Source organism: Ochotona curzoniae, unplaced genomic scaffold (genome assembly GCF_017591425.1).
Source record: "Ochotona curzoniae isolate NIBS_2020 unplaced genomic scaffold, NIBS_Ocur_1.0 contig_523, whole genome shotgun sequence".
Classification (NCBI taxonomy): domain Eukaryota; kingdom Metazoa; phylum Chordata; class Mammalia; order Lagomorpha; family Ochotonidae; genus Ochotona; species Ochotona curzoniae.
This window is the reverse complement of record NW_024466459.1, coordinates 257,864-274,664: the sequence shown is the minus strand read 5'-3', so window position 1 is coordinate 274,664 and position 16,801 is coordinate 257,864. Positions and strand designations below refer to the sequence as shown.

The 16,801-nt window shown below is 43.1% G+C and overlaps 1 protein-coding gene across 1 annotated transcript in view; it reads right to left on the bottom strand.

Annotated features, from left to right (window-relative positions):
- The window catches only part of EFCAB3 (EF-hand calcium binding domain 3), a 44,378-nt gene continuing 27,577 nt past the window's right edge, over positions 1-16,801 (bottom strand). The window contains exons 15-21 of the mRNA XM_040989385.1: positions 14,464-14,607; positions 11,622-11,693; positions 10,066-10,186; positions 7,104-7,297; positions 6,605-6,789; positions 3,884-4,006; positions 1-458 (exon numbers count right to left, since the gene is read on the bottom strand). Of these exons, the coding sequence (XP_040845319.1) occupies positions 132-458; positions 3,884-4,006; positions 6,605-6,789; positions 7,104-7,297; positions 10,066-10,186; positions 11,622-11,693; positions 14,464-14,607 (1,166 nt within the window). The 3' untranslated portion in view covers positions 1-131. The remainder of the gene's footprint in view (positions 459-3,883; positions 4,007-6,604; positions 6,790-7,103; positions 7,298-10,065; positions 10,187-11,621; positions 11,694-14,463; positions 14,608-16,801) is intronic.

The following is a 16,801-nucleotide window of genomic DNA, read 5'->3' as shown; positions in this document are numbered from 1 at the left end:
TTACTGATCAGAATCCAAATGATGTCAAAATTTTCAGCTGCAAAGAATGCACTAGACAAAATCAAGAAAGCATAATTTTGATAACTATGAAAAAGTAGTTTACGATGAACTGTCTAGAAAATGTAGAAACTTCATTGTGGAAATCCTTTGAAACTTTTCCTTTTTCTTTTTCTTCCTGTCTCTGGGTCACGTTCGCTGATATCTGTCGAGGAGAAGGAGCCAGAGTGGCGGAAGGAGGTTCTGTTGACGTAGGCATCATGTAACCGTAGGTCCTTAGCAGAAAGCAACTCCTGGCAAACATTCCAGGACCATGTGTAAGTAGAGAAGGTGTCATAAAAGGATTCATTATTAGTTTCTATTCCAACCAGGTCCCCTCGGATCTTCCGCCAGAGGTTTAACATTTCCTTTCTGTGCTCAAGGGCAATCCCTAAGTTGTAGTTATCAGTAGCTCTCTTTACCTGCAGGGAGAGAGCAGACGTTTCAGTTACCTTAACATTTCTCTGAGTTATGTTAACAATTGTGACATGAGTTACACTCTCATGCTGCTTGATAGTCGCTGGGTCTATACGTTAGGCAGTGCCTGTGGAGGACGTGGAAACTAGGAGTTGGTGGACAACCAAGAGGGAATAATGAGAAGAACTTTTGTAAGAGTATTACAAGGACCATAGAGTAAAATGGAGAAATGTGCAGTAGAGACAGAATCTGGATATAGAATTGGTACCCAGTTCAACCTACAATGGGGAGAATCATCTGGGAAGAGATGCTGATTAGATCACCAAGAATTTGGTCAAATTGAGGAAATGACTGGTGATGGGAAGGTATTCCAGGGAGAGGGGACAGCATAAACAAAGGCTTGAAGGCAGTAAGCATCCTGGACTTGGACACTTTGATGTGTTTTGGATGTCAAGGTTAAAGCTGAGAGAAGCGATAATGATGGATGGGAGACAGGCCCTTAGACTGCTCTGGTAAGTCAGGGAACTCAGTGAGTTCATGCAGAGCCCTTCCTCCACGGGAATCCTGCTGTTGTATGCACTGTTCATGATGGAAGTAGATGAACGCCCAGTTGTATGGGCAGAAAAATCCAGTTGCAATCCCCTGCCTTCCTTAAGGGAGTGCTCCCGTCCCAGCAGAATAGTGGGGTGCTAGGCTTGCTTGCCAGTGGTCGGCAGGGAGTCCTCCAGTGGAGGCTGTTGGGCAGGCAGTGCCAAAAGAGGAGCTCACGCTAAGGCAGAGGTGACAGAAATGTAGTGAAGGGGACACCTCTAGGGGAATGAGAGGGGCTGTGTCTGTTCACTAGAGGACTGAGGAATGAAGAAAAACCCTAAGTGAGGGATGGCTCCTGGCCTTGCAGCCTCAGCTGGCTGAGTAGAAGATACTACCAATAACCAGGATGCAGAATGCCCTGGGAGAGTCACTTTGCTCCAAAATATGTTGAGTTTGTTTTTGGTCATGTTGAGTTTGATCTGAGCACAACATAGAGGTAGAGATGTTTGTCAGAGGTAAGACAGAAGTATAGAAGGAAACGCAGCCTAGAGGCAGGCCGGAGTTATAGTGGTTATCACCGTGATAGTGGTTGCTGAGCCTGGAAGAAGGACTGAGAGGGCTCACAGAATACTTGACCTGCTGTTGCTCCACGTGCAGCAGATCCCCAAAATTCTGTTGCAGCTGACTGGGTTAAAGGGATGATCAACTACTGACTCTTAGAAATGTTCTTAACTGTGAAGAAGCTGGGAGCCCGGGCTTGAGGTTCCATCTAGCAGCAGCCTCACTTATTTGGTGAGACAGGCCTGGAACTCGCCCCTGTGTTCTTGAGGTACACAGCAGTTCTGTTTCCCCGCCCCATCCTGGCCCACCCTGTATTATACTGCCAACTTCCTTCACTGTGCCTTCCACCCTGAACCCATGTGTTTATTGAGGGCAGGAAGTATATTGTTTTCGCCATTGTATTTCCTAATCACAGATCCAGATAAACATTTATTGAGCAAAGGGGCGGAGGAGCACATATGATGGCAGCAGTAGTAGAACAAGACTAGAAAATGGCAGAAATATCAATACTTAAGGGATATACATTCAGGAAAGATGAGAGAAAAGGATATAGAGCTGCAAGGAAAGCCAAACAAAACAGTATTGTAAATGCCAAGGGGACAGATAAGGAGAACTTAGTCATTCATATCTAATGCAGAAGGGAAGTGGCCAAAAGCACACCCCCGTTGGTCTCCATGGGATGCAAATGTTGCTAAGGGGCTGGCATTGGCATAGTGAAGGTGCCTCTTGGGAGGGCGCAGTCCATGGCAGAGTGCCCGGGTAGAGTTCTGCCTCTGCTTCTGAATCCAGCTTCCCACTAATGTAAATGTCACCCACAGGGGAGATCTGTTTTTACTTACTGAAGTGTAGACAGGGTTTTCTATCTGCTGATTTACTCCACAAACACTTGGAATAGCTGGGCTAGACCAGGCTCAGAATCCACTCTAGATGCCCCAGGTGGGGGCAGGGACCTGAGTTCTTGAGCTCTTACCTGCTACCTGCCAGGATGCATATTAGTAAGGAGCTGGAATCAGAACTAGAGCTGGAACATGTACCCAGACACTATATAGTATGGCTCCCCAAGTAGTGTGTGAACCATTAGATCAAACGTCCTGGAGACCTGGGTTGAATTCCCGGCCCAGCTCTGCCTAGCTCTGGCTGCTGTGGACATTTGGGTAGTAAAGCAGCAGATGGGAAATTTGTCTTTCTGTCCCTCTTTACTTTTCAAACAAAACGAATAAATAAAATGTAAAAGATAGTTGCTAAGAAGTCAAAGTATAAAAGTACCTAGGCAGCACAGAGTTGTGGTAAAAAGTGAGCATTTTGGAGCCGAGCTGTCCGTGCTTCATGTCCCTGATCCTCCACCCCTGCAGGGGATGCATCTGCCTCACCCCTCCTTCCCTCTTTGACTACCTCTATCTTTGGCAATCCATATACCCTCACCTCTGTAATGAACATTAAAAAAGATTTTGTTATGAAAAAAAATTGCCCCAAATTTTTTGATGTATTCCAGCTCTGTACCTTTGGATCAATCACTGAACATGTCTCTGCGTATCTGTACAGTGACAAGGCGTGGGCAGCACTTACCCTCGGGTTGTGGTCATTATGTAAACCACCACCCGTAAGGCACACCGCCTGGCAGTTAGGAAGCACCCTGCAAATATTATTATGTTTAAAAATACTTAGTTATTTGAGAATCAGAGTAAAAGAGAAGGAGAGTCAGTTCTGTTTGCTGGTTTGCTCCCTACATGGCCACAGCATCAAGGCCAGGAGCAGGCTGAAGACAGTAACTCATCCAGAACTCCCATAGCAGTATGGCAACACAAGCACTGGGCTATCATCTGCTGCCTTCCCAGGCCCAACAGCAGGAAGCTGGATTGGAAGTGGAGCAGTTGGGGCTTCAACTGGTGCCCTAACACAGGATGCTGGCAGTGCAAGTGGAGGTTTAATTAATATGCCAATGCTGTTCCCGCTTAAGTTGTTATTATTATTAATTTATTAGCTGTTATAATAAAGATGTTTCATTCCTAAGGACTGCCTGAGTACACCATTCACTATACCTGTACATTTACTGCCTTAGTTTGCTATTTCCAACAAGTAGTAAATGAATATCCTAGACATGAAGCTGATTACAACAGCATGCATGATTAATAGGATCAATCATAACACTTAACTTTGGAATCCATTATAATATAGAGCAAAAAATGTCATCACAATGGATTAAAACACAAAACTTTGTTAACTTCTTTTACAGACAGATAAAGCAGATAAAAATTCTCTTGGCTTTACAGTGTGGTTTTGAAGTAAAAGATACTGTTGTTAGTGCTTTCTGGGAAGACATTCAAGAGTGAACACTCACGTGCTGTTTAATAGCAGCGGCATCAGCCACGTTCCACGTCTGCTTTCTCTTGAACATTTGATCAATGTCGAGGATGTCGCTTGGGTAGCCCGAGGCAGGGTCAATGGGCTTTATGTTGGCTGCCTTTGTGTATATTTTCAAAAGAAGGTTAGAAATATAATTTAGTTTGACTTATAAAACAAGACATAACCAATAGAAGGGTATTTCATTTAAAAGGTTTGAGAGCTCCCAGTGGTTCCATGTCTAAGTGGGCCTCAAGTCAATCTTTTTCAGTAACGGTGAGGTCCACTCAGGAGCAGTGGTCACCATGCAGTGTATGTATAGAATGAACATGAAGGGCCGAGAGAAGCCAGGTCCATCTTAACCCAAAGTCCTTGGACCTCACAAATGGAAAATGAATGTGTCCTCCACACAGCCCATGTACAGAGCCTCCATTACTGTCCATCTTCTCAAGGGGACCAGCTCCCTCTTTTCACTGTCTTTGGGCTACGGAACAAGGCAGATGGAAATCACACACACACACTGGTTGCTGTCCTGGAGCATTTGCATCACCTAACCTCAGCCAGGCCCTGGGTGCTCCTTCGTTGGCTACTCATTCTATTACAGTGCTCACTCCAATTCTGGTTGAAAAACCAAACCTTTAAGCTGCCTTGTCCCTTTACAGCTATCTAATAAGAATTCTCTTTCAAGACTTTCTGTTAGCAATAACTCTACATATGTATGAGCTACTGTGTGACCTTTCAGTACATGCGTGTGATGTGTCCTGGTCAAAACAGGAAAATCAACATTTCTCTATTATTGACATTACTTAATGTTGGCAGCTTGCAGCTTCTTTCTTCTGTTTATTCATACATATACTAGGTTATTGTGAACCATGGTTTTCTACCCTGTAGTGTAACACTAGGATTTTTTTCTCCTTTGCTGTTATATAGGAGGATAGTTTTTCTGATTTACAAAGCCAAGGTCTTCCTCTTTGTTCTTTATTTACTTATTCCTGGATATTTCCTCTCTCTAGGGCCAGCTTCAAAGGTGCATAAACCATAAAGTCACATCTTATGTTTAGGAGAGCCTTGCATTTAGTTCCAAGTTCTGATGTTGTTGTCTTGAAGTTTTTGGTTATTTTCAAAGAAGAAACTTAGATTTCATTTACAAATTAATCAGTTGTGCCTTTGGCCTGTACAGTCGATGTTTCTCTCTGCGAGCAGTGGTTTTCACACTGGACTGCACACTGCAGCTTTAACAAGCACCAAGGCTAAAGCCCAGCTGTGTTTTCTCCAGGCTCTCCCAGTGATTCCTGTGCTGCAAGGCTCAGAGCCTTTCCTCGCTCCTGCCCACAAATGGGCTCCAGTATCTCAGGTCCTGAAACCACTTTTTCTAGACCCCAATTTTTTTTTTTTAAAAAAAGACTTATTGATTTTTATCACAAAGGCAGATTTACAGAGAGAAGGAGAGACAAAGAGAAAGATCTTGCATCCACTGGTTCAATCCTCAAATGGCTGCAATGCCTGGAGCTGAACTGATCCAAAGCCAAGAGCCAATAGTTTCCTCTGGGTCTGCCACATGGGTGCAGGTTCCCAAGGCATTTGCCCATCCTCTACTGCTTTCCCAGGTCATACGTAGGGAGCTGGATGGGAAGTGGAGCAGCTGGGACATGAACTGGTGCGCATAAGGGAAGCTGGCTCCTGAAGGTGGAGGATTATTTTATTGAGTCACAGCATCGACTCCCAGACCCTGCTTTTATATCAAGCTTTATTTCCACTTTCTACTTTTCTTAACAGTTAAATCTCTCATAGGATGACTTGATTTATCTATTCATTTGTTTAGTTTTGTCTGCTTACCAATTTCTGAAGCGTATGATAAAAATCTTCCATTGTGATTATGGAACTGATCATTAATTTAGCAGTTATATTTTATAACAGTATATACATGATATCGTCAAAAAGTCTAAAGTTAATCTTTGTAATTCTAATTACAGCCTTATCCATCAATTTTCTGGACACATAGCTCTGGATGGTTATATTTTTTTTCTCAAAGATTTATTTTAGTTATTTGAAAGAGTTACAGAGCAAGAGGGAGAAACAGAGAGAGAGAGAGAGAGAGAGAGAGAGAGATGTCTACCACTCGTTGGTTTGCTCAACAAATAGCTGGAGCAGCTTGGGCTGGACCAGGACAGTGCCAGGGGCCTAGAACACCATCTAGGCTTCTCATGTGGACAACAGGTGCCCAAGCACTTGGGCCATCTTCTGCTACTTTCCTAGCCTTGTTAGCAGGGAGCTGGATCAAAAGTGGAACTGCCAGGATTAGAACTGTCCAAAGTGGAGGTTTAACTTGCTTCACCACAACAGCTATCTCAACTTTCCTTTTATATCTTTTAGCACAATTAACAATAAATCCCAGATTTAACAGACATAAGCTTCTGTCCAAATGTAAAGAATTAAGGAATCTCTCATCCTGAGGCGCTCCACAGCTATCTTCTAGCTTGGGTTGGAGCACATTTTCAGGTTCATATTGAACATGTTCTTTTGTTATTATCCTTATGTTTTCCATCTCCAAGTCCAAATCTACTATTGTGTTTTTTTAGTAAACTAAACTATTTTAATGAGAAACACCTGGGTTTAAATTTAGGCTCACGGCTATAGATCTGGATGGAAAATACTTACAAAACACGTGGTATTGTGCTGTATATTTCAATTAACTAATGTGATGTAATCTAAATCTCACCTGTGTTTTCCAGTCTCTTTTATGAAAAAAATAGTTCTCAAAGAAGTTCAGAGGCTCTTTTCTCCTTAGCATTTCAAATTTCTGTATGTCTTTGAATGGCTTTCCCATCACGAACCCGTCCACATTGGGAAACAATGGAAAGATGGGTATTTTTGAATATGGGCTATCCGAAGGGAAGTTGCATCCTAAACAACAAAACACAGTGTCATAAAACTTACTTAAAAGACAAACCTGCGGTGCCCATTTTTCTCTCGGTTCTTTCTTCAGTGGCCACAGCCTCTCCTCCACTCTCTTGCCCCCACTCCCCACCCATTCACACATTTGGGATTCATGCAGGTGTCTGTGGTCTCGGGTAGGATGGACGTTTGCTTTTAACTGATACCGCTGTAACCGGACCCAGTCACTTAGAACAGGCGAAGCTTCTGCTCTTGGCCTGTTTCTTACATTCAAATATAAATAAAGCCTTTATAACAGTGGGTAGAAAACCAAGGGCTCTTACTCTTGAGCTCTTCAAGAAATTTAAATAAATCCTTTTCTTTCATTATTGCCATCCGGGTGGCATTAGCAAAGGCTGCAGTGCTTGAGCTTAGAGGTGTGCAGATGTCTGGCCTGAATCTCCTTTTTCCATAACCCATCGTATAGGGATTCCACCAGATTCCTGTGCCAGTATCCTGGAATTTTCTTCGAAAATAGCTTAAAAAGAAAAAAGTAATTCAAAATAGATAGAAAGGACTAAAGGATAAGAAGAAAGGGACAAATAAATTATACATGTGGAATACATTTATTTTAAATTTAATTTGTACACCCATTCAATACCTGAGTGCCTGTTCCTATGACATCTGAGGACTATGTGGTGATACTTTGTTTGCAGGCCACTTACTAGCTCAGACGTGTCACTCTCAGTCTTTGGCGTCCTTCCCCAAACCTGCCAGTTATTTGTACAAAGCTTAGGATTTCTGACAAACCCTTAAGTAGCACCAGCTATTGAACGCACCAGGATCCCTTATGGGAAAAGACTTATTTTATTTGAAAGGCAAAGTTACAGAGTGAGGTAGGACAGGGTCTGGAGAGAGAGAGGGAGAGATGGAGAGAGAGAGAATCTTCCATCTGCTGTTTTACTCCCTAAATGGCACAATGACTGGGACTGGGTCAGGCCAAAGCCAGGAGCCTGGAGTCTCTGCTGGGTCTCCCACATGGGTGCAGGAGCCCAAGTCCTAGCCCCATCCTCTGCTGCTTTTCCAGAATCATTAGCAAGGAGCAGGATTAGAAATGGAGCAGCCAGGACTTGAACCGGCACCATAGGGGAGGCCAACATCACAGGTGGATGTTTTTCCTGCTGTGTTACACCAGCCCCTAGAAATGCAAATTCTTGGCCTTCCCTATTTACCCACTAAGTCAGAATTGTAGAAGTCTTACATCTTACTTAGAAAGGCTCCTGCTGGAGGACTTCTCTAGCCCAAAGCCTTCCCTTTTCCTGAACTTCTGATCTTGGCCTGACAATTATTTACAGTAGTTGCTTCATGTATATTTCATACTCAACTCATTGCTTTGTGTTTTTGTTCCTACTATTTATATAATCTATATAAATAGGATTGCATTTTAAAAATATGATTTATTTATTTTTACCTGGAAGTCAGAATTACAGAGCGAGAGAAAGAAGAAGAGAGAAAAAGAAGAGAGACATAAAGAGACCTTCCACCCACTGGTTCACTCCCCAAGTGGCCACTATGGCAAGAGCATGGTGCATCTGAAGCCAGAAGCCAGGAGCTTCATATAGGTCTCACACATGGTGCAGAGTCCCAATGACTTGGACCATCCTCTATAGCTGGGTCAAACGTGGAGCTGCTGGGACATGAACTGGTGCCCACGTGGGATGCTGGCTACTCCACTACGCCAGCCCCTTTGCATCTATTTCTATACTAGTAACATGATACATTAAGAAAAACATGTTTCCTCCCTCCCACCCCCCGGCTGACATCAATATATCATTCCCACAATTGCTATTCAATGTGGTCATTATTCCAATGAGGAAATTAAGGCTGAGAAGTAAGCAGTGTGCTAAATTTGTTAACAGTAAATATTTAAATAGTTGTATTCCAATTAGAATAAAAAGTAGATTCTATATCCTCTTTTCCAAATCTGACAGAGAAATAGGATAGGATAAACAGCCTTTCTACTGAGTGAAGAAAAATATTTTCATATTGCTGGTGGTATTCCATAATGTTAGGTCTAAGTAGGATACCAGAGTGCTTCGAAGGAGTACGAATTGAAAAGATTAACACTGATAACATTTGTCTGATTTATGTAATAGAATGATAAAATTTTATGCAAAAAATGATAAAAAATAGGGCCCGGCATGGTAGCCTAGCACTTAAAGGCCTTGTCTTGCACACGCCAGGATCCCGTATGGGCGCCGGTTCTAATCCTGGCAGCCCTCTTCCCATCCAGCTCCCTGCTTCTGATCTGTGGCCTGGAAAAGCAGTCAAGGACGGCCCAAAGCTTTGGGACCTTGCACTCGTGTAGGAGACCCAGAAGAGACTCCTGGCTCCTGGCTTTGGATTGGTACAGCTCCAGCTGTTGCGGCCGCGTGGGGAGCTAATCAGTGGACAGGAGGGTTTCCTCTCTGTCTCTCCTCCTCTCTGTATATCTGACTTTGCAATAAGAATAAATAAATCTTCACAAATTATAAAAAAAAATGTGGAAATGATAAGATTCTTCCTATCAACCTTCCTGACATCAATTCTAAAAAAAAAAAAAAGGATAAAAGTAGCCCGAGGAATTTCATATTAAGCGCTGTTTGCTGGAGTAACTGAGCAGAACTGGATGTGAGAAGGCCTCCTCATCCTTTATTCTGCTCTGCTCAGCCCAAAGGTCCCTCGGAGGTCTCCAGTTGCTGTACCTCCTCCCAGGGAGGACAGCTCCAGGGTGGATGAGATCTTAGCCCACAGGTAACCATCCTGGAGAAATCTTACTCTGCTGGGGTTCTTTGGAGCAAAAGCAATGCTGAGCGCCCTCAGCAGGAAGCCGAGAGGATCAGAAGTCAGTTTTGTGATTCCAAGCTGGGCAGGGCAGAGGCGCCCTTGAGTTTTGCCCAGATGCCTTTGTTGTTCCAGAACTTGCGCGTTGGATGCTAATGAGGAGTTGCTGCTATGTTACAGTTCCCGACATTCCTCTTGAGGAGGCTATTTTTTAAAAATATTTATTTTTATTACAACATCAGATATATAGAGAAGAGGAGAGATAGAGAAGATCTTCCATTAGATGATTCACTCCCCAAGTGAGTGCAAAGGTTGGGCTGTCTTCCCAGGCCACAGCAGGGAGCTGGATGGGAAGTGGAGCTGCTGGGATTTGAACCAGCGCCCATATGGGATCCCAGTGGGTTCAAGGCAAGGACTTTAGCCATTAGGTCACGCCGCTGGGCCCTAGAGGAGACCATTTTTGATTCTTTCCTTGTCACTCACCTTACTATTTCCATGATAGCCTTTCTGGGTAAGGCTGAAGTTTCTACAAGCTTTGATAGGATTTCAAACAATAGGATCCCTGGGTTGTTAGCAAAATCTGAGCAGACTCCCTTTTCTGGAACTGTAGGTAGGGAAAAAAAAAAAAGGAAAGAAAGAAATAAGATTTTACAATGCCTTCTGAACAAATAATTTGTCACAAAAGCAATAAACTGATAATCTTTTTTTCTCTTACTGATAATAATGTCAAGTCAGAATGATGCAGCAAAACATTAAAGCTTCTGTTACAGTCAGTAGAAAGGTCATTTTGATTGCCTGGTAGGCAGAATACTTACAGTAGTTAAATTGAAAAATATTTCCAAATAAATTAGTTTTTCTCTAAGCATAAAAAATGAACTGCTAGGCTAGGTCAGTAGCCTTGCTCTTCAGTCCGGACGTGGTGATGAGCACAGCCGAGGCTTGGCGACGCAGTGGCCCATCACTAGTGCAGTACTTGCAAGCAGTGGCTTCTCTTTATCCTAACAATAGTACCTTGTGAATAGGTATATTTTAAAACTGAATGCAGTAAGACTATTTGGAATTCATAATGTATTTGTCCTAAGAAACATGATATGAATAACAGATTTTCCTGTGAAACTCACAGGAAAATCAAGAAGGAGCAGGAATATTTCAGGTTACCTGTATACTGCCTGTAACCGTGCCCGAGGACTCTAACCTAACCATTGGGCAGCTCACCTGGCACAGCAGGAAGATACCCACACTCTCCGTTTATATGAGAAAGTGTACTTTTATTTCCCCCCAAAAGTTTTTAGTGAAAGGAATGTCTCTGCAAGTTGAGAATGTGCTTGGTAGGCAATCCGGGCACGCTAGGACACCAGATTTTTTTTACACCATTCACTCCCTGAGTATTCCCACTGGAGACCAGAGGGCAATGTCTTCTCCACTGTCATGGGGCGCCGCCATTGAGGCACACACTGCCTGTCGGGTTGACTGACAGCGGGCAAGGCATGGAAACCGCACCATTCAAGTTAACTGAAGATGTGAAAAGTGCCCCCTCTGCCTCTCCCGCCTTCCGCGTCATTCACAACTGACCGGAAACAACTCTGGAGGTTCCATGTGCCTGGCCACTCCTGCCTCCTTTTGTGTCAGGTTATTTAACCTTAGAAAAACTCTGGGCTCTGGTAGCTCCCAGTCTGCCTGAAACTCTACTGCATGGTTCTCAATCTGGTTGGAGGATGAGAGCGTAAAAACCCCTTTTCACTGCTCGGCGCCGTGGCTCCTGGAATGTGGCGTGAACTGCTGTCACCAAGCTTGGACAATAAAGCCTCCTCCGAACACACTGCACGTGGGGTCCAGTGTGATCTCTCTCGCACTCCACCAGGAAGCCTTTTGGTATCGCAGACATATTGACATATTGTTCCGGAGAGCACTGAAAAAGTAAACTGCACCTCCAACCATGTCTTACTGATTTGTCTCCTGACGCTTCGTGGGTGAGTGATGTTTCTTTACCGTGTAGCCAGGTAACTGCCTGTCATCCATTTAGCAAGATCTCCACTTACCCACGGCTTTCAGGAAGCGGGTCCTGTCTGTTAGCACCTTTATGAAATCTGAGAAGCTCACCTTCCCATCTCCTGTAACGCAAAGCTAAGAATCAGGACAAGAATAAGATGCACTTAAATGATCAGAACATATATTCACATAAATTTAAAACACTTCACACCACTTAACATCAGATCAGTGTAGATCTGTAGTCATGCTGGGGTCAGTGCTGCTTTTCTTTCTTCGTTAAAAAGTTTATTGTATTTGGAAGGTAGAGAGAAAAAATAAGATCTTCTATCGATGAGTTCACTCTCCAAATAATCACCGCAGCCCCCAAAGCCAGAAGCCTGACCTCATCCAGGCTTTCCAGACGCCTGGCAGGAACTCCAGACTGGAGCTGTCTGTCATCTGTTGCCTGCTTGGATATGCACTAGCAGGAACCTGGATCCGAAGTGGAGTGGCCGGAACTTACACCAGGCCCTCTGAAATGGGATGTAGGCATGCCAAGCGGCAGTTTTGCCCCTGTGCCAGAGCCCCACCCAGCTTCTTGGAAGTGGTCTTGGCATGTTCACACCAGTCAGCCTTAACCCATGGAAACAACGGTGGTGGGTAAACCTCCAGCCACATGTCCCCAACCACTATGCCCTGTCCTCCCAGTCCGTCATTTCTTCAAGGAATCTACCTAGCTTTTACACTCCATATCCATCCTGTTAGTCCTGCTATAGCGTCTCTGAAATGTACTGAGTGATACTGGAGGAGTATGCCTGTGTTTATGTGACGGAACAGAAAAATTGGCAAAGTTAGTGGAAATAAACACCTTAATGAACTGCTAAGTGACACGGACTCACATATGGAACTGACACTGATTGAATAGGGTACCTAGAGTTGAGTGGGCGAGGTGAGAGGAAATAACATGCTGAATACATTTTTCACATGTATCATCACCCTGGGTAAGTACATTCTAAGTCAGGATACTTAATGCGGACGTTCTCTGTCTGCTTCCAGAGCACTGGCAGGAGTGGGATGCGGCGGCTCTCGTCATGGCCTGCCCGCATTTCACAGTGGGGTCTCCTGTGTGAGTCCCGCTTTAGCTTCCTGCTACCGCACAGCCTGGAGGAAGCAGGAAATGACTCCGCCGTTTGGACACTGGCTTGACCTGCAGGAACCTGGCTCTGGTTGTGGGCGTTTGGGGAGTGAACTAATGGGTAGAAGATCTCTGCTTCTCTGCTTTAAATGGAATGAAAATAAATTTTTTTTTAAAGATTTATTTTTATTATTTTTTCATTGGAAAGGCGGATATACAGAGAGGAGAGACAGAGAGGAAGATCTTCCGTCCGATGATTCACTCCCCAAGTGAGCGCAACGGGCCGATACTATGCCGATCCGAAGCCAGGAGCCTCTTCCGGGTCTCCCACGCGGGTGCAGGGTCCCAAAGCTTTGGGCCATCCTCGACTGCTTTCCCAGACCACAGGCAGGGAGCTGGAAGGGAAGCGGGGCTGCCGGGATTAGAACCGGCGTCCATATGGGATCCCGGGCGTGCTAGGCGAGGACTTAACCACTTGCGCCACCGCGCCGGGCCCATGAAAATAAATTTTAAATAATTTGAAAAAAAAACCCAGAAAATGGAATTCAAAATACATTAAAAAGAAAGGGAAAAAAATCAATAAAAGTCTTCTGATACTTAAAATTCAGTATTAGTGGGGGTTAACATTGCAAGGAAGATTTGTACTTTTGGTATTCAACAGAAACACAAAATTGGGCTTCCTTATACTGAGAAAATTTGTTATTTTTGAAGTGGCTAATTTTGTTATATCTGCTACTTCAAGATGTCCTCCAAGGGGCCCGGTGCAATAGCCTAGTGGCTAAAGTCCTTGCATTGCACGTGCTTGGATCCCAAATGGGCACTTGTTCTAATTTCAGCAGCCCAATTCTCTTCCAGTTCCCTACTTATGGCCTGGGAAAGCAGTTGAGGATGGCCTAAAGCCTTGGGACCCTGCACCTGCATGGGAGGCCTGCACCCGCATGGGAGTTCCAGGCTCCTGGCTTTGGATCAGCTCAGCTCTGGACATTGTGGTCGCTTGAGGAGGGAACCACCGGATGGAGGATATTCTCTGTCTCTCATCCTCTGTATATCTTGTTCAATAAATGAAATAAAATAAATCATAAAAAAGATGTCATCCAAAATACACAACGTGACAGAGAACTGAATTTGTTATTAAGATAATCACTCTTAGTTTCCCACAGGATTTTTCCAAGAATAGTGCATTCATAACCCTAATTTGATTTATTATTTTTATATATACATTGATATCTTTAAGGGAAAACACACACGTACGTATCATAGTCTCCTCTTATCTTTGGAAGGCATGGTCCAAGACTGCAGTGGGTTCCCAAAATCTGAAAAGTACTGAGCCCTGCATTTACTATGATTTTTATGAATTGTGTGAGATATATATGTGACAAATTTCAGTTCATAAATTAGGTACATTAAAAGGTTAATAATAAAAACTGATAATAAAATATGACAATTGTAAGAATGTGCTGGGAAAAAGGTATGTGAATGTGGTCTCTCTTCAAAGAGAAGGGATAAATATTAATATTTTTAGATCACAGTTGATCATGGGTAACTGAAACATGTGGTAATGGGACTACTATATGTTCTCTTGATAGGAAAATAGTTTGTTTCTCATGTTTATACAGTTATGGGGGAACACTGGAGAGAAGGAAGATCTGCTTTGGTTTCTTTCAAATAAAATGAAAAACATATAAATACATATACAAAATATGTATTAAAATATGTATACAGAAATATGTATTTACAAAAAACTCCTGAGAAAAACAGCAAGAAGTGAAAATACTCACCATCAAAATCAGCGCATTTTAATTCATTGTACAAATCACGCTTGGTTAGAGTCATTCCCAACTTAGCTAGAGTACACATCAGTCCATGTAAATCAACGTTGCCAGTTTTATCCTTGTTGAAGAAGTTGTAGGCATGTTGGAAGGCTGTGGAAATCGAATTATGTTAGTAAGGACAGTTATTCAAGAGGAAATATATGCATATTATCAGTGAGAGTAGGAGAGACAAAACAGTGGAGAGTAAGTTCTGGAAAAATGTTGAGAGAGAAATGAATAGTTACAAGGACCGTATCCTTCCACAGGATTTGAACTGAAGGGTAGAAAACCAGATGTGAGCGTGAGATGGCCTTCCAACCAAGTCCACACCTAATCCTTGGACTCTGTGACTGTGCTGCAATAGGAACAGTGCAGATGTTATGGTACAGTACCCTCAATTATTTGTGTGGGGTCAGTCTAATTACACGGTCCCAGAAGCCAGAGAGGAGGAGGAGGAAAAGTCAGGGAGTCTGAAGGTGAGCCTTCTCTCACATTCGAGCTGCTGTGGTTGACTTGAAGACGAAGGGGCATCATGGTGATGTGAGAAGCAGCAGCCCAGAGGGGCTGAGAGAGACCCCCACGTGATGGGCACTAAGGGAACTGGGCCTCAGGCCTACAACCGCACAGAACGGAATTCCACCCCAAATCAGAAGGGGATGGGAAGCAGATTCTCTTTTCAGAGGCCCCAGACAGGAACCTTACTTGGTCAACATATGGATTTTGATTCTGTAAGATCCAAACAAGAACCCATTGAGTCTACCTGGACTTGTAAAGAACTGTGGCTCTGTGCGTTTATATTACTCTAAGCTGCTAAGTTTGTGATCACTTGTTAACGGCAGCAAAAGAAAACCGATACACAAAATTGGACCCTCATTACATGTACATGTATGAATGTTTTAGTTAAAACCAACGTTTTTACAAGAGAAACACTCAGGATACTCTGAAATTAGCAAATGAAAACATAAGTACAGAAAAAAAGTATATCCTAAATGACACCAGAATAAAGCTTACTTTTTTTTTTAATCAAAAGTACCAGCATCTCTGTGTACAAAAGTAGTGGGTCCTACGGGGACAGTGATAACTGTTCTGGGACTAAAAGGTAACGTTTCCTCCCACGATTAAAGGTTTACCTAGGGATGGAACCAAGCCATCCCTACTTGTTTCTATGAGAGTATTTAAAGATGTTTGCGGCAAAATGGAATTTAAACCTAGGTTTACTTTGGTACATAATATTTGAAATCCATGTATATTTGTATCATACATATTTTTATTGAACTTTTCAAAGAATCCTAATATTTTCTCAGTATTTTTAGCATTTTAGTAGACATTTAGTCATCATACAGTCACACAACTTAATCAGCAAATTTTGACTGCACATTCTAGCTGACAGGGGCTCCTTTCAGTGCTTACGCTACATTAGTTCCTTAATATGCAAATGTATCTTTTCTCCTATACATGTGGTATGTGTTACAAAAAAACAAAGAAGTCACACTGGGTAGGGGGATTGGGAAGAGGCAGATACTCAGAATTCCCAGACTCTCACCCTCATATCTGCCTCCCTGCCAACAACTGTATCCACGTATTCTGCTTTCTTCCTGTTACACTTCACACTCCTCCACTCAGATTGTCTACCATGAAAGGACCCCTTTGTTTCTCACACTAATAGCTTTTCTATGTTATATTGGCCACTTGTCTTTTCTTTCCATTAATAATTTATTTTTAGCAATATGGGCTTCTGATGTTTAATACTTTGGTTATAATTAAAATCTATATTATTATATATATTATTTTCAAAGACTGATTATTTGAAAGGCAGAGTGTGAAAGAGAGACAGAATGAGAGCAAGTGCAACAGAGAGGAGAATCTTCCATTCACTAGTTTGCTCCCCAAAATGGCTGCAACAGATCTGGCTGGACCAGGCTGAAGTCAGGAGCCAGCTATTCCATCTAGCTTTCCTACATGGGTAGAAGTGACCCAAGAACTCGGGCCATTTTTTGATGCTTTCCTAGGTATATTAGCAGAGCTGGCTGGGAAGCCAAGAGTAGCTAAGACTGGAACTGCGCTGCAAATGTTTCAGTCAGTGGCTTCAACTACTGTGGCACAATATTGCCCCCTTTTCTATTGTTTTTTTTTGTTTGTTTAACTTGTTCAAAAACCTGGTAGAAGCAGATTTGTGCCTTCAGAGGCTGGCTGGGAGAAAGAAACAGGAAGTTGGAGTCTGTGGGCATTCTAATGGCTTCAGCTGTCTTCAGGGAAATAGGAAGCAAGGGTAAATTGAGAGTGGGAATGGGAGATGCTGGGCGAT